Raw genomic sequence first — 18,331 nt, 5'->3', positions numbered from 1 at the left:
CTTGCTTCCTGTTTCTTTGTTCCAGCCTCCTTCTACCCTCGGTTGAGTGATTTATGCTCTCAGTGGTGTTAGAAGTTCTTGTCCAGCAATGGTAACGTAATACTCAGGTAGACAACCCCAGGTGTCTCTAGCTTCTGCCTTCTTCTGAGTCCTCACCTATTTTTCAAAATATTTAGAGTAGGGCCCCATTTGTTCTTTGTAGAGAATTCCACAAAGCAGATAACGTGTTGGTTTGTACACCTCATTACTCATATTGCAAAACTGTGTGGACTTCTGCTTTGGAAAAATAATAGCTTTTAGTTAGCAGTAATTGAGATGAAGGCCAGGTATAATTTCCTGCAAAGTCTGGGGCGGGGGTTTCAAAAAAAGGTGCAGGTGTTTTGAGAATATAGATTAAAGCCGTGACAGCAAGAAGTGGTGGGAGCCCCTCTGGAGAGAGAGCAGTAGATGACAGTGAGGGAACTGGGGACTTGGCAGGGCCAGGTGAGTATTCTTTCTCAAGACTCCCGTAGCACAGGGGGCAGCCTCGTCTCAGTCTGGGGGCCCTCAATCCCTCCATGCCCTGGCTCGCTTCCCACTTCCAGAACTTTCCGTGCAGGTAGCCACCAGTGCCTGCCTCACCACGCAGGGTAGCAAGGCAGTGCTCTGAGTTGTGTCCAAGTGGCAGCTGGAGGAGGTGAGCGGTCTACAGCTGCGATTGTTCCCCTTTTCTGTTTACGACCTCTTGCGTACCTGCGTGTCTACGTGTTCTGCACACTCGCAGTCGGACCCAACTGCTGTTCGGTCATTTGATCAACTGGTTGGATTTATTGATGTACCATTCAGTTACTTGTTTCTGCCCAACATTACATGGCCTGCATACTTATGTTCTGAACCTGCTTCTGATTCATAGAGCATTAATCTACTCTCATCCCAAGCAAGTAAGAGATGTTTTTTTTGATTACCATCTAAATATTTTGCATGAGACAACTCCAAAAAGGGATGAGGTGTATGTATTTTATACACACACACACACACATATGTATATATATATAAAATATACACATGTATATATAGGTGCATAAACTCATATATGTATATATTCACACACATATGTATATATTCAGACATATATACATGTATGTATGTATATATATATATATATATATATATATATATATATACACACGCATACCCACATGTATGCATATATTATGTATATAATGCTTAAATGGAACCTGGACATTCATTACTTACTTTGGAACCTATTAAAACTATATAGGGAAATAAAATGAAACATCACATTTTCTGTATTTCTAAATTGTAGTGGAAGTCTTGAAACTCCAAATCTTACTGGTTGATTAAGAAATTGAAATAAATACCATCTCAGTGGAAAACTAATATGAATTTTCTATTTGTATGTTCTGTTGCCATTTGGGAAAATTATACTATCAACCTGCGTTAAATAGAAAAGCTCCAAATCAGTTATAAATTGAGAACAAATGGCACAGGATGAATGTGTTCTGCATAGGATTTGAAAATGTCTTGATTCTAAGTAAGTCTCTTCCCTTAGACATCCCTAGCCCTTAATGCCTTTTCAGAAGACAATCTGTTATGATGGAGATGTAACGTCAGGAAGAAGAGCTTCGGAAGGCACCATGAGGCTTAATCTACTCCTTCTAGGTTGGTGTCGGCCACTTGGGGCAGCTGGGGCCCCCCTGAGGCCCCTGCTGGCAGCCCCCCTGCTGTTGTGTCCGGTGGGGGTGGGGGCGGCAGCCTGCTGGGCCCACATCCAAGCACCCCAGCTGGAATCTGCTCAGCTGCCGTGGGTGGTGGAGCAGGACCGTCTGCCTCCATCGCAGGTAGGGAGGCCTCGCGGGGGGACGGCCGGGCCTGACTGGAAGCTTCTGCCTCTGGCTTGTGGGGTGGCTGATCAGCCTGGGCTGCTGCGAGGGGACCCCGGTCTTGGGCCTCTGCTCCCGACCCCAGGGGGTGGTTCCCGGGCCTGGGGGGCAGTTCTGGCTCATGGCCTCTTTCGGCTTCAGCCTGAGGAACTGGGGGAGGCAGGGAACTCTCTGAATGGCACAAAGGGCTCAGAGGGGATTGTGCCGGCTCCTGGAGAGCTGAGTCACCATCCCCTTGAGGACTGCTGAATTCTGGTTGGATTTCTTTGGCCTGGTCAAGGGTCGACTCTGGCTGATGAATGACCATGAAGGCTGTGGCCAGATTTTTCACAGCATTGTGAACACTCTCAGCTGCCTCCGCATCAACCCCCACCCCCTCAGACACAGTGGACTCGGGGTCCTCGTCGGAGGTGGGCTGACTTCGGTCTTCCTTTTGAGGCATTTTTGCCTCTCTAATTTTCTTGTAGAGTTCATTTCTCTCTTCTTGTAAAGCTCGACAGAGGTTCTCCAGCCTTCCGATTTTCATGACGAAGCACTCATATTCTTTAGCTCTCAGTGCTTTCTGTGATTTGAAAACAATAGAAAGCAAAAAAGCATAAAACAACAAAGCAAAATTGCCAGGACGCTGTCTGGAGACAAGCAAAACCATTTGTCCAGGAATCTGTCTACCAGCCTCTGGGGCCTGACCGCAGAGAGGTGGCTGAACAGACACCTGACCAGGGGCATCACTGCTGTTTCTCCATTAGTGTGTGAGACTCTGGTAGAATTTTAATCACTGTATCCTTTGCTTTGGGAGAGAAAGATGGCAAAACTTCTCTTTGCTTCAGGCCAAGGCCTCCAACATCTTAAAGTAGATGCATTTTCTGCTTCCAGGACTTAGATGTCTTCCAGTAGCAGAATGAATGAGATGGAGGGGGACCTGGCTGTCAGCAGTGGCTCATTTAGTCTATAGATAAACTGCTGGATGTGAATCCAGCAAATGTTTGATTTATGTTGGTGAATAATAAGCTCATCTCTTTGGAATTGGTTGCAATTTGGGATGAATTGTTAGAACAGTAATTATAACGACAGAAACTCCCCACATACTAATTCATGATGCTGCTTGCTCAACCTGTTCCATTCTCCTCCTTTTCTGTAGAAATGTTGGTGTGTTTGTGCATGAAATCGTTCCTAATCATCTTACTCCTTGCCTCCACCTTTGTGCTACTTTGTACCCTTTAAGACTTTTTTTTTTTTTTGCCTGTTGACATGGAGAGACCTTTGCCTGTAAAATCTGCCTCTCAGATTCAGGGCCACGTATCTTTGGCTCAACACCTACAGAGCCTGACATATTACCGTAATTAAATGCCTGTTGGAAGAATTAAACAATACATCCCCATATCTGTCTATAAAGTAGTACATACCCTGGGTGCTCGGGCTGGTGTCTTCTCTCATATGTTCAAATCAACTCACTAATATATTCTGTACCTGCTATGTGCCAGGCACTGGGGAAATTCAAAGACAAGTAAGACACTTGTCCTGTCTTTAAGGAATGCAGTCGAGCAGGCATGGAGCTGATTTAAGGACAGCTTTGGACCCGGCAAGGAGGCATGTGACTTAGGGTCACAAAACTCTTTGTGAGTCTGGACCCAATTCTATTTTTTTTGCTCTATTTTTATTATAATTTCATATGTCACGTCTCAGAAAAAAAATCAGCTCTTTTTCAAAGATAATAATTTGTACTATTAGGTTATAATTATCTTCTGAGTACAAATATTTGGACTAGACAGGGGAAAATAAGCTGGGGGGGAAGTCTTCTTACCTCTTCAATCATGTCCAGCAGGGCTTTGTTACAGTTCTCAAACCGGGCTTTCCACGTGGCTGTGTCCTTCTCTAACTTCTTCATTTTCTTAGTTGTCTACAAAAAGTTGAGTATTTTAATGTTAATTCTGAAGACTTAATATATCAAAAAAGCTATTAGTTCCATATGTGATGCCAAGAAAAGTCCTTTTGTTACTAGCTGTTGAAGCAAACAGGTCTGATGTTGAGGAATGAAGATTGAGTGGGGAGAGTCATATTTATTTCTGAATCATTTAGGTCAGTGGAGAACGAACTTATTTGCACCTGAGCCAGTTCAGGAAGAAGGAAGCTCCTTAGGTCCAACCTGTTTTTTCATTGCATTTTCTTTAGTTTAAAGTAAAAGTTGCTTTATTTAGTCACAAGAATAAACTTGCAATTTAGATTTTTTACATTATTGAATAGGAGACTCTCAGTGAGGAAGCTGGACGGGCTCTTTAGCCATTAAAATGTTGATACTATCTGGGCACACCTGAGAAGTAGCTACACGAAGGCAGCTTTCTATTTTCTCAGTCTTTACATTTTTAAAAAAGTTCTTATTTAAATGCTAATAAGTTATCATACAGTGTAATGTTAGTTTCAGCTGTATGATATAGTGATTCAACACTTGCATACAACGCCCGGTGCTCCTGACAGCGAATGCCCTCCTTCATCCCCATCACCTATTTCACCCATCGCCCCACACCTCTCCTCTGGTAACCATCAGTTTGCTTTCTCTAGGTAAGAGTCTATTTCTTGGTTTGCCTTTCCCTCTCTCTTTTTCCCTTTGCTCATTTGTTTTGTTTCTTACATTCCACGTATGAGTGAAATCACATGGTAATTGTCTGTAACTGACTCATTTCACTTAGCATAATACTCTTTAGTTCCATCCATGTTGTTGCAAATGGCAAGATTTCATTCTTTTTTATGGCTGAGTAATATTCCATTGTATATATAAATATACCACGTTTTCATGTATCTGTTGGCCATTTGCATGTCTTCTTTGCAAAAATGTCTCTTTATGTCATCTGCCTATTTTTTAATTGGATTATTCATTTTTGGGGTATTGAGTTTTAAAAGTTCTTTATATATTTTGGATATGAACCCTTTATCAGATATGTCATTTGCAAATATCTTTTCCCATTCCATAGGTTACCTTTTAGTTTTGTTGATTGTTTCCTTCACTGTGCAGAAGCTTTTTATTTTGATGTAGTCCCAATAGTTTATTTTTGCTTTTGTTTTCCTTGCCTTAGGAAACATATGTATGAAGCTGCTACAGCCAGTGTCAAAAAAGTTACTGCCTGTGTTCTCTCCTAGGATTGTTATGGTTTCAGGTCTCACATTTAGGTCTTTAATCCATTTTGAATTTATTTTTGTGTATGGTGTGAGAAAGTGGTCTAGTTTCATTCTTTTGCATGTTGCTGTCCGGTTTTCCCAACACCATTTATTGAAGAGGCATTCTTTTTCCCATTGGATATTCTTTCCTGCTTTGTTGAAGATTAATTGACCATATAATTGTGTGTTTACTTCTGGGTTTTCTCTTCTGTTCTATTGATCTATGTGTCTGTTTTTTGTGCCAGTACCATACTGTTTTCATTACTACTGCTTTGTAATATAACTTGAAGTCTGGAAGTGTGATTCCTCCGGCTTTGTTTTTCTTTTTCAAGATTGCTTTGACTATCTGAGGTCTTTTGTGGTTCCATATAAATTTTAGGATTGTTTGTTCTAGCTCTGTGAAAAATGCTGTTGGTATTTTGTTAAGGATTGCTTTAAATGTGTAGATTTGCTTTGGATAGTATAGACATTTTAACAATATTTGTTCTTCTGATCCATGAGCATGGAATGTCTTTCCATTTCTTGTGTCATCTTCAATTTCTTTTTTTAAAAAATAATTTATTTATTTATTTGAGAGAGAGAGAGAGGGAGAGAGCACTCAAGAGAGCACAAACAGGGGGAGCAGCAGAGGGAGAGGAAGAAGCAGACTCCCCGTTGAGCAGGGAGCCTGATGTGGGGCTCGATCCCATGACCTGAGCGAAGGCAAAGGCTTAACCGACTGAGTCACCCAGGTGCCCCTGTCATCTTCAGTTTCTTTCATCAGTGTGTTATAGTTTCGGAGTACAGGTCTTTTACCTCTTTGGTTAGGTTTATTCCTAGGTCTTGTATAGTTTTTGGTGCTCGTAAATGGGATTTTTTTTTTAATTTCTCCTTCTGCTTCTTCATTATTGGCGTATAAAAATGCAACAGATTTCTGTTCCCGTTCAGCACTTTGAATGTATCATGCCACTGCCTTCTGTCTTGCCAAGTTTCTGTTGAGAACTCTCCAGCTAGCCTTATGGATTTTCCCTTGTAAGTTAAGGACTTTGTCTTGCTGTTTTTAAGATTTTTTCTTTATCACTATATTTTGCAAACATAATTACAGTATGTTTTGGTGTTGGCCTGCTCTTGTTGATTTTGATGGGAGTTCTCTGTGTCTCTTGGATCTGGGTATCTGTTTCCTTAGGGAAATTTTCAGATTAGGGAAGTTTTCAGCTATTATTTCCTCAGATAAATTTTCTGTCCCCCTTTCTCTCTCTTCTTTTTCTGGGACTCCTACAATACAAATGTTATTTCATTTGATGGAGTCACTGAATTCCCTAAGTTGATTCTCATGTTGCATAATTCTTCTTTCTCTCTTTTGTTCTGCTTCTTTACTTTCCATGACTTTGTCTTCCAGGTCACTAATTTGTTCCTCTGCTTCTCCCAGCCTGCTGTTCATTGCAACAAGTCTGTTTCCAATCTCATTTATTGCATTCTTCATCTCTGGTTGATTCTTTTCAAACTCTTTCATCTCTGTGGTAAGGGTCTCACTGATGTTTTCTATTCTTTTCTCAAGGCCAGTGAGTATTCTTATGACTGTTGCTTTAAGTTCTCCATCAGGCATGTTACTTATATCTGTTTCGCTTGGGTCTCTGGCTGTGGTCTCATCTTATTCTTTCATTTTGGATCAATTTCTCTATCTTCACATTTTGTCTAAGTCTCTGTCTTCTTCTCTGCATTAGAAAGGCCAGTTATGTCTCCTGCTCCTGAAGGTAATGGCCTTATAAAGAAGAGGTCATGTAGTGCCCAGAGTCTGGTGCTTCAGGGAAGGTCTCCAGCATGTGCTGTGGCGGCTGGTGTCCGTGCTGTGCTGCTTCCCGCAGGCGGCTCTACGTTTATGCTGAGGAGCAGAGGAGGGAAATGGTGCTGGCCAGCTCCTGTGTTCCTGGAGAGGTGTTTCCATGAATGCTGCCCCTCAGGGACACACTCTGAGAAGCAGGAATAATCTCCCCACTGTGTGCCCCAGGTGTTCTTCACATCACCATTTCCACATTGTCTACCCTAGGATTTTTGCATGCTTCTCTCCAGCCAGGACTGCTGACCTTTAAAACTCCAGGCTTTAAGACCCACAGGTCTTAAAGAACTCACAAAATTCAGCCCTTCTCATTTTCCAAGCCAATGGCTCTGGGGAAATGTTCTCCTTGTGCATTTCCCTGTGTGCTCCTCTCTCTCTCACCCTTCTCCACGACCACAGCTCCTTCCCCTCCACAGCAGCTGCGATCTGTTTCTCCCCTGAACCACAGCTCTGCACTGCCTACCTCTTTGATGTGGCCTCTTCTCTCCCTTTAGTTGTAGAGTTCATTCTGTCAGTCTTCAGGTTAATTTTTGGGGTATTTAGGATGATTTAATAGCTATCTAGTTGTGTTTTTAGGACGAAGTGAGTCTAGGATCCTCATACTCCACCACCATCTTCCTCCTCCCTCTGTCTTCACATTTGTAGAGTGTCGTGGGATTCATAGAATGTGGTTACATGCATTATTCATTCTATCCTTGAAACAGTCCCAAAAGGAAGGTTCTGTTTTCACCTTCACTTTATCACTGGGGAAACTGAGGTTCAGAGAGGTAGAAGAATATTCAGGTGAGTTAGCAGAAGAGTGGGACTAGAGTTATTTCATTCCATAACAGCAACATAAACAGAGTGTCTGCTGGTCACCAGTAAGGAGCCGGGTGTAGGGGATACAGAAGTTAATAAAATGCAGCCCATCTTTTTTAAACCTGAAACTGTTGGATCTCTGCTCTGCTTGGATGAAGTGAAGGTCAGGCATGTAATGGGGTGCAGTTTCTCTGGATGAACCACACCTGGGCACTTGCTGGCTCTGTGCCATGCTGTCTGAGGCGGTGTATGCTTGGAGGCCAGAGGCTGGGCCCAGGCTGTCAGCCCCTGGGCTCTATAGAGAAGCTAGGGGAGCTTTGAGTGGTTTTCAATTTTGATCATTTCTTTACCAAGTAAGTAGTTTAGAAACTTTTTAAAGTCATCAACCTCTTTAAGAATTTGATGAAATCTATGGAACCACATTCAAAGAAATGCAATATGCACATCAGTTTTGTGTGTGTGTGTGCTAATTCTCAAGTTGACTTTAAAAGTCTATAAATAAATTCCAGATTAAAAATTTCTGTTCTAATATTTATTCCAATATCAAAACTAATTTTGAAATAAGTAAAAATACTTTTCTGCTCTAATATTTATTCTAATCTTAACACACTATAGTGAAAAAAGATTTTTTTTTAAAGATTTTTATTTACTTATTTGACAGAGAGAGAGAGAATAGGCAGAGAGGCAGGCAGAAGGAGAGGGAGAAGCAGACTCCCCTCTGAGCAGGGAGCCCAGTGTGGAACTCGATCCCAGGACCCTGGGACCATGACCTGAGCCGAAGGCAGCTGCTTAACCGACTAAGCCACCCAGGCACCCCGTGAAAAAAGATTTTTGAAAAATAGATAGATTCATCCTGGAGTGGGAAAGTAGTAATTTTAACAAGTGTTGGCCTATTTATGTTTGTTCATTGAATTGTGAAATTTATCATATAATTTTAAGAAAAAAATTTTTAAATTTTATTTATTTATTTGAGAGAGTGAGAGAGCATGAGCAGAGGGAGAGGGAGAAGCAGACTCCCTGCTGACCAGGGAGCCTGATATGGGCCTCAATCCCAGGACTCTGGGATCATGACCTGAGCTGAAGGCAGATGCTTAATTGACTGTGCCACCCAGGCGCCCCAAGAAAATGTTTTAAAAGGATGCTTTGTGCACTTAAAAAAGGTTAATGCCGGTGCCTGTTAAGAAACACAATTCTGATGCTAATTTTATTTTGGGAAAATATTGGATTGAATAAAATTTAAACATGTCCAATAATAATATTTAGCACTTTATATTTGTAAAAGGGTAGAAGAAAGTTTTAAAACCCTTTAAAAATACATTAATTTATATTTGAACTTCACAATCTTGTGAAGTCGGCAAGGGAAATGGTATCTTAATGTACAGATAAGAAAAATAAAATTGGAGGGAAGTTAAGTGGATTGCCCAGTGCTACTTGAGGAGTGACAACACACCCAGAATTTGAATTCAGGCTTCCTTCTCATTCAAGGCTCTGCCAGTTATAACATACTACATGTATTCTCTTCTAAGAAGGATTGTATGAAATGGTTTTTCTACTCTAAAATTCTCCTCTTGCATTGTATGAAAGTTGTTTTTTCGATCTTTAAAAATTAGATTTTTCAAAAAATTTAGTATAAACAACATAATGTTAAATTGCCAGCTCTTGTCTTTTTTTCTTTTTTTCTTTTTCTTTCTTCTTCTTCTTTTTTTTTTTTTTTTAGCTCTCAATGGACTAGAAAAGGAAGATATTCCTTCTCAGAGTGAAGGTGTATCCTAGCATTTTTGGACTCTTCCTGAGATTAATTTACCAGATACTTACCAATAAAAAAAATACAGTCTAAAATCTCATTTGTGTTTCATTACTTCATGAAATGCACTGAAGTATCTTAATGAGAGGAAAATGAACCCAAAGGAGAATTGCCTGTCAAAATAGAAAATGCAGGATTTTGTGGGGAGATAATAATACTCACTTTATCCATTTCCTGTTTGAAAGTGGCAAACACCTCATTGCTTTTTGTTAGTGTGTTCTGGAACTCTTCAAACCTTCCAGAGTACAGAGTAAGCTGTAAATAGGGGAAAGAGTGGATCTATTTTAGGGCTGCTTTCAGAATGCTTCTAGAACAAAACAACGTGTCATTGTTCATTATTTGAGAAGAAAAATGACTTGAGGGAATTTTCAATATAATGTTTGTAATATGTTCAGTTATTTTATTTACTATGAGAACAAACTAAGTCAGTGAGTACGAGTGAAGTACATTTTTAAGGAAAAATGAAATAATGACATGTCATCACCATTTCATTATATCAAAACTTTTACCAACAAACTTTTATTGAGCACTGAATATATGCATTGACTCTATGTACAAAAGCATTTAACACGTGACTACTGTTTTTGAGAGACTTCTGCTCCTGATAGGAAGATAATCTCAAAGACAACTTGATTGTGGGACAGTGAATACAAATTGCCCACTTCATTAAGGATAGTGCCAGTCAGAGAAGGAAGTGAGCATGGCAGGTGATCATGTGAGCCATGTTTTTGTGGAGAAGGCGAGCCTTGCACTTGGTCTTGAAGGGAGTGAGAAAGTAGACAAATGAAAAGAAGTGGTAGGAAAGGTGGACCAGACATGGGTGGCTGCCATTATACAGCTTGTGCCACACTGAGCAGCCGCCATTCACATTTTAGTCAAGTTGGTTTTGTATGTTTCTGAATACAGTGTTCTAGCCAATAGCAGTTAAATGTTCCTTTTCATCAAAACCAGTTTATTATACCAATTTTCTACAGATGGAAAGAATGAGTCTTGAGGAAGAAATGCCTTTTCTAATATGCATAGAATATCAAACATATGGGTTAGCATTGGCAAGTGTGTGGCTCACCATGGGAGTAGTACCTTGTACCTCTATCTACATCCTTATTCCAAGGGTTGCATTTGGGGTAGGAATAAAGCAGGGCAGGAAAGGAGAGTGTGTTGCTAGTGACAGTAATGCAATAATAAAATTTTGCTTTTGAAAATGATTTTAGAATAGCATGCTTTGAGGAATGGAGATTTAATATGGATGATACATGTTAGTAAAGCCTGCATTTTCTTTTTTCTTTTTTTTAAAGATTTTATTTATTTATTTGACAGTGAGTGAAAGACAGCGAAGGAGGGAACACAAGCAGGGGGCGTGGGAGAGGGAGAAGCAGGCCTCCCATGGAGCAGGAAGCCTGATGAGGGGCTTGATCCCAGGACCCTGGGATCATGACCTGAGCCGAAGGCAGACACTTAATGACTGAGCCACGCAGGTGCCCCAAGCCTGCATTTTCAAATGAGTATTTGGTACTGTTGAATGCCTGGAGCAGCTCCAACTCCTCAAAATGGGCACTGAAAGACTAGCTGGTGGTACCTGTGACACTGTCATTTTGAAAGCAGAAAAAAAAAAAAAAAAACACTGACTGGAAGCCAGTAGATTGGAGAGTTCTCAGTCTTGGGTGTGAGAGGTAGAGAGAGTATGGGACTCAACCCCTAGAACCCAGAAAATCTGCTTATCTAGAATGGCTTATTCTCAAATGTTTTAGAATAGCAGAGATTTTACCACAGTAAACAAGAACAACGAAATGATAACATAAAATCTTTCCACAGGATAGATTTTCCAAAGAAAAGTCAAACAATGGCTGGCCATGATCTTGAAATCACGCCTTAGCTTTGTGAATATGTGACAAGGCAATGCTGCTGGCCTAAAATTTGTTTCTTGTGGTTCCTTGGCACACAGATTAAAGAAGATTGAGTAAAGGAGCGTCAGGGAAGTCATGGCCAGGAGGGTACCCCAGGATTTTACACACACACACACACACACACACACACACACACACACACAGTGCATAAGACAATCCTTACTCATTAACTCATTATGTGCAACACACTCTTGACCTATTCTATTTAATTGTTTCATTTTTTTTTTTTTCCCAAAGTACTGGCTGGGATCCACTGAAATGATTTCAGGGCCCATGAGTAGGTCAAGCCCCTTAATCCGAGGATAAGCTTCTATGGGACTGGCTACCTATGCTGCACCTGATCTAGCAGTCTAGGGTAGGAACAGCTACTCCAGGCTGATGCTCTTCACCTTTTATTACAAAATCCGTTCATTTGCATTCCTGGTCAGGTCTCCTGTTAAGCTTCTTTTTCTGACTTTCTCTCCTGTCTTTTCCACACTTCTCAGTAATTCCTGCAGAGTTACAGGAGGGTGGCAGATACTCCGGGCTCCTGAGCAAGTCCTCCCAAATCCGCTCTTGCGGCCCTGGAGCTGCAGGAGGCCCACAGGAGGGGCACGACTGGGCGCATGCGCCGTCCATCTCTCAGGCGCAACCTTGTCAGTATCAGCGGGGGCAACCGCGCCCAGCTTGCTCAGCTTCTGCCCTTTCTTTGGGCAAAATGCTCTTTTGGGTGTATGCGTTGGGCAGATTTTGTTTCCCTTCCTCATGTTTTCTTGTGGCACGGAGAAGGCAGACACACCCAGAGTGCCAGGAAGCGGTGTCTCATTTCATTACCACTTCTCCTGGCCTTTTTCTAGTGACCGTTTTTTTTCTTCCCTCAACTTTTTTTCTTTCCTTTTAATTAGGGTAATTACATGTAATGTAAGATTTACCATCTCAACTATTTTAAGTGCACGGTTCAGTATTGTTAACTCTGTTCACATGGTTGTGTAACCAATCTCCAGAAGTTTCATCTCGCAAAACTGAAACTCGACACCCAGGAAACAGTTAACTCCCCATTTCCCTTCTAGAACTGTTTTTCATACTCTGCTTTTCTTCCTATTTGACCTCTTTGTTGTAGGTGGCAAAATCTGTGTGGATTATTCTTTTCTCAGGTAACCAACTCTAACACTCTTTACTTACACTAACTAAAAATGGGCACTTCCTGTTTACTTTATGCCAATTTGCTTGGTGGTACCTCCCCTCTCACTATTATGCGGACATGATGCATGTTTGGTTTCATGTGTCATATTTCTGCTCTTATTTTGGTATTTCAGAGAACCATGGAAGGGATATCCAGAGGTCATTCACAGTACTCCTGCCAGAGGCAGCAATAGAAACAAACTATTCTAGGGTCAGAAATAACAACAATTGCCCCATTTTCAGTTTTAAGTGGGTGAGCGACACACACGTTCTTTTAATGGAGCACTGAATTTTAAATACAAACTTTCATAGCATTTAGGAAACAGAAGCGTGTCCAGGAATTGTCTTAGCAAACTTGTGAGATTTGGTTTGGGAACAAGTCCAGTTATTGTAGTAGTCGCAGAGTAATCTCCTCTCATCCTCTATACAGAAGGTGAGGACTTCTGGGTTTAAAGGCTATGATTACTGTCTTTAACAATTTACTCAATGATCTTTTCCCTTGGGCCGTATTTTTGTGGCCGCGTGGCTGGGTTGTTTGTATTGCTGACTTTCCACATCTACCATCTTCATCCGTATCGATCCAATGAACACTCTATTTGTAGTGACAATTGTATCCCATTGATCATGTCTGACATTTACTCTGTTGCCTTGGTTTGTATAATTGAGAGCCAGACATCGCTTCCCTAAGTGAAAACCATGCCCCACACTGGCAAGCTGTTGTCTTACGGCTGAAAGTGACTTCGTCTAGTAAAACACACTCTGTCCTTGTTATTTCCCTTGCTCAGACTGTAGAAATGGGGACTTAAGACTTCTGTCTCCTACCACTCCACTCCTTCAAACAAACTGTAAAATCAAAGGAAGTGTTCAAGAGCTAAGCACACTGACCTGTGGTAGATTTTGTTTCTCCAGGTTTAAAGGTTTTAAAAATATAATGTTGCTACTTTTGAAGAGGAACTTTAAACATGATTACACATAGGGTTTGGGGACCTCTATATTCTTCTTGAAGATGAAGTTATTATTGGAGTTTTGAAAAGTGCCTTGAAGACAAGAGACAGACAAGGGAGGGTCCTTGCAGAGAGCCCCACATGATGGAAAACAAAGCAGGAGAGGAGAAGGCTAGGTTAACCCAGCTTCGGGCCACATGGCTTCGATTCTGGAAGTTCTCTGCATTCAAGAACAGAGCTGGACAGGGTCTGGAGATCATCCGTTCCAGCGGTTCTTCAACTTTTTTGCAACTAAAGACTCCTTTTGTCTCATACATCCCTACGTAGATCCTCACCCATGAAATAATAGTTGTATTAGCTCACACCCTAATTGTTAGCATTTTTATTAATATTATTGTTATCACTAGATTGTGAATTTAATTGGGTAGGGATTTTTGATTCTCTTATTGATTAGTGTATCTCCTACACCTAGAACCTTGCCTAGCACTAAGTGGGTGCTCAATAAATATTGGTTGAATTAATTATGCTTCCTATGGGCCAGGCATGGAGCTAAGTGCTTTGCATGCGTAACCTGAAAACAAACTGCATATATTACATATTCATTAACTCATTTTCCTTTTATAAGTTTAACAAAACACGTGAATAATTGCCACGCATAGCTGCTGAGGGAGAACTGATATATAGTCAAAAACTACTATATTTTAGATCGTAGCTGCCGCCTTGTATGCTGTTATGTTTTGGAAATACTGAAAAGTGATGAGCCTCCCAGAGGTCAGAGAACTCCAGCTCGGGATCACTGATGCATTTTACGGACAAAGAAATTTAGGTGTAGGGAGGTTCAGATGGATTGCACAGGGTCAGACAAATTCTGAGCAGAAGAGCCAGGACTCTGACCTTGGTCCCTGGACTCAGTCCAGTATTGAGGGATGAACGAGGAACATGGGCAAATCTAAAATTCCTGGTAGATGCTTTTTCGAATTTGAGGGGGTATTGGTGGGATATTGGATCACACCTTTATGTTTTATTCCACAGGTCTTTAAAGGCCTAGATTCTGATGCCAGCTGAAGACATGGCTCTCTAGCCCAGAGTCTAAGGTATTAACCTACCCTTCTCAAGTTCATTATCACCACTTAGTATAAAGGAGTAGACATTGCTCATCACAAACGATGTGAACAATGAATAGCTTCAAATATTGTCTATTGTACCCCTCAAGGCTCTGTGCTGCGAATGGGGCAGAGATGGGGCCAGGAGCCCTGCCCTGATTCTCTGGACTGTCTCCAAGACTGTGAGGTCACACCTCCTCTCCTCCTGCCCACCCCTGGTTAGAGAGCAACCACTGCCTACCACCTACCCCACAACCATGATGTGGTGGCTCTGTGATGACCTAGAGGATGATCTTGAGTTGTAACTCTAGCGTTTAGTCTTTTAACTCTGGATCCTTTAGTTTTATTAATAGTAAGAAACATTATACTTCAAACTCCTATGTAATGAGTATTTAAAAATGATTTCGATGGGTTATTTTATATTACTGAGGGGAAACAATTATCACTGCATTCGGTTCACACATTGGAAAAGTCTGCTTCAGGAAGTTTAGATATGGAAATGTTATCTGTATTTTTGTCCGCAGTGATAATGATTTGTGATTTTAAGTTTCTTATTTTTCTTATCTGTCTCTTTAAAAATGAACAAGTATTCATTGAACTTGTTCATTCATGTAGTGAACAAGTTTTTTGGTTTTGTTTTTTATTCTGAGTAGGCATATAGCAGTCCGCACATAAACATTTACTAGTGAATTACCCAAATCTGAAATTACCGCTGCCCAGCTTGGAAGGCTTGTGATTTCCTCACGTTCTGTGAGTTTATTTGCTCTCTGTGACTTACAGTCCCTGTAGCACTGGGACTCCCAGCATGGGAGCTAGCGCCCCTCTACAGCTCAGCCCTGGGATGCCTCACCCGGAACACCACAGGGAACGTTTGCCGGAAGGGGCAGAGCCCCAAGGGCATGGGAAAGGTGGATACAGTCATCTGTTGCCTGAGGCTTTATTCTTGAGTCTGAAATATGGATTCTTGCAGTCTCCACAGAACACACACATGACAACACCAAGCCAAATCAAAATTGTTCCCTCCTTGTCCGCTGTTTCTGGTCATTAACCGCCGACAAGGCTGCCCTCTGACAGCATGAAAACTTTGGCGCTGGCTTTATTTTTCCAATTTCCTTATGTTATAAATAATATCAGACAAGCAAGGATATTCTAGATGGTGCATCTGATCAGTTCACATTTTATTCTTACTTTAGTAGGGTAATGGGGAGGAGAGAGAGAGGATGTTTTATGAAAGATCGGCAGGAACCTGGACACCAGCTCATTCTGACTGGCTATTCAGGGCCCTCACTGGTATGTCAGCAAACCTTCTGACTGGATGTTGTTGTTGTGGAGCATTTATTTTTCTTAGATATAATATTGTGCTTTTCTTTTTACTTTAAAATAATAAATATGCAGTTAGTGTTCATTTCTAACTCCTATACCCCTGGCCCCACCACAAGTAAGGCCTGGTGCAGAGGAGCTTTGGTTCGAAATATGGAAACAGCGAGGAGAGCACACCCCATGCATTGTTGCCCCCCCCACTCCAACTTCACCTGAGCCTGCAGGACTGTCTCTTGTTCCTTCAGCACTTTGGCCTGAAGTTTCCACTCTGCTGCCTGGTTCAGCAACTGTGAGGAGAGAGAATGCATGGAAAGACTGTCAAATTGCCCTTTACATCACCATGTGACAATAATTTGTGTGTAAAACCTAATGACTTGCTAACTAACCCTCTTAAGTAATTTTTTGGGAACTTCACAAAGTATCTAGGAAGGCTAAGAAAACAGCTGAACAGTTGGATTCGTCACTAAAAATTTGTGGTTCTAATTGATAAAAAAGAGAAAAAATAATCTGCAACTCAAGCATGAATCACATAAAATTTAACCTCCCACCAAATTCTGGAACCTTCTCTAGCAGTCCTGCTTAACCATCATTCAGCGTCTGCTTGAACATCTCCAGAACACCCCCACCTGGATCATTGTTGTGAGCAGCTGTTCCTTTATAGTAAACTCAAAGTTATTCTCCTAGACCACAGTTCTCCACCATCGCATGCATCAGAATCTGCTAGGGAGCATGTTAAAATGCAGATCCCTCTCAAAGAATGTAAACTAGGAAGTATAGAGTGTGATTAAAGTCTATAGTGAGAGCAAAACTCCAAGGCAGTTTGGATGTTGGTGTTCCATGGATTACATTTTGAGAAACACTGGGTTAGAAATTTGACCTATTAGTCCCCCAGACTGCTGCAGTAGCATCCTTGTCCCTCTTCAGTTCATTCCACCTAGGAGCCAAATTCATCTGTTACAGATGCCAGGCAGATCATGTCACTTCCTTAGCTAAAACTACCTGGACTTTCTCAGTATCTTTAGGATAAAATCCAACCTACTTTCCAAGCCTACAAAGCTACGCAATTTGGCTCCTGGTCACCCCGTCTAGAGTAGCCCCCTCCTTCTGCCCTGTTTCAGTTCCTCCTTATTTTCCTAATAGTACTGATTATTATCTGAAAATTTCCTTCTTTGTTTGCTTGCTTATTGCCTGTCTTTTCTTAGTTAGATTCTAGTCTCTGTGCTGGGACATGGCCTTCTTGGTCTTGCTCACTGCTATCTCCCAGCACCTAGGATGCTGCTTAGCATAAGATAGGTGTTTGAAAAAGGTCTGTTGAATGGATGTGTGACTATTTTATGTCAAAAACCATGTAGGTATAGTGCCTTCTATGGGCTGGCCAATGTGGTTCTCTAGGGAAGCTCAGGCTCCCTCTATCAGTTTCGTGTTCTGTGATTCTGATCAAAAGCAACTTTCTCAGAGGTTCTCTGACCCCCAGGCAGACCAGACAAGCACACTGATAAGTACATATTCCTTCTCGCGTTTGTGTCGCTCCTCGGCTTCCTTCATCATTTCTTGGGCCTGTTCCAGTTTTGCATCTACCAGCTTCTGCTGCAGTTCTCTGTGTTTAAATATTTTGTCCAGATGCTAAGGGAAAATAAATGGCACATATCAAGCTTGACTTATTATTGGTGCTGAGAAATGTAAGATAAAAAAGTAATATCGACACACATGTTCTCCAGGTTTTGAGATTTAAAGAAAAGGGAGGCGGGGAGAATAAATGCATTGGCATCACTTATGACTTTGTATAAAAGTCATAAATTGGTGAAGTCCCCTGCATTTGGCACTATACAAAGTAGTGGCTGCAAAAGGTAGAGGTGTCAGAGTTCAGTAATGTTAGCTCCAGAAACTCCCAACTTTGTTGTCTAAACTTAGTAACTACTAGATATGATGCTACTTATTATGCTAGATGGCAGACTGATGTATATGACAAGGGCTACAGCACCATCACTCAGTATTTTGGTGATTTCTATGAATCTAAAACTGCTTTTAATCATATTCATACAATTTATCATAGTGAATTCTCTTCCACATTCTTGTCTCAAGGGTTGTGACGCAGCTCTGGGGGACCACCCTGTGGCCTAGGGTCTGGGACTGAGTGGGGAGCCCCCCCACTTCAACTCTGTTGCTCTGGTGGGCAAAACAAGGGCCAGGGTCACTGACGAATTGATATGCAAATGTGCTCCTGCCTCCTCTACATCTTTTGACCTCTCAACTAGCTTAGTGAAGAGAAGCTTTGAATACTACTTCAGCGTAGAGAATTTCTTGGTCATTAGGAGGCCCCATCAGCAAGAGGACCTATGGGATTCTAGCCTTGGGGCTTATCTAGAATCAATCTCAAGAATGTACAACTGGTCTACCAGGCCATTCTTATCTGGTCTCTCTCTGAAGAATATGGACTTTTTTTTTTTT

The 18,331-nt window shown here is 41.4% G+C and overlaps 1 protein-coding gene across 3 annotated transcripts in view; it reads right to left on the bottom strand.

Annotated features, from left to right (window-relative positions):
• Positions 1-1,179: 1,179 nt before the first annotated feature.
• TXLNB (taxilin beta) overlaps positions 1,180-18,331 on the bottom strand; it is a 41,707-nt gene continuing 24,555 nt past the window's right edge. For 2 of the 3 annotated variants that reach the window (XM_027604075.2, XM_027604074.2), the window contains exons 5-9: positions 17,387-17,506; positions 16,096-16,170; positions 9,614-9,706; positions 3,685-3,780; positions 1,180-2,445 (exon numbers count right to left, since the gene is read on the bottom strand). In XM_027604075.2, coding sequence (XP_027459876.2) covers positions 1,645-2,445; positions 3,685-3,780; positions 9,614-9,706; positions 16,096-16,170; positions 17,387-17,506 — 1,185 coding nt within the window. In that variant the 3' untranslated portion in view covers positions 1,180-1,644. The remainder of the gene's footprint in view (positions 2,446-3,684; positions 3,781-9,613; positions 9,707-16,095; positions 16,171-17,386; positions 17,507-18,331) is intronic. The other variant, XM_027604073.2, reaches the window with a different exon arrangement.

The sequence above is a fragment of the Zalophus californianus genome, chromosome 7, assembly GCF_009762305.2.
Source record: "Zalophus californianus isolate mZalCal1 chromosome 7, mZalCal1.pri.v2, whole genome shotgun sequence".
NCBI classification, from domain to species: Eukaryota; Metazoa; Chordata; class Mammalia; order Carnivora; family Otariidae; genus Zalophus; species Zalophus californianus.
This window is presented reverse-complemented; position numbering and strand designations above follow the sequence as displayed.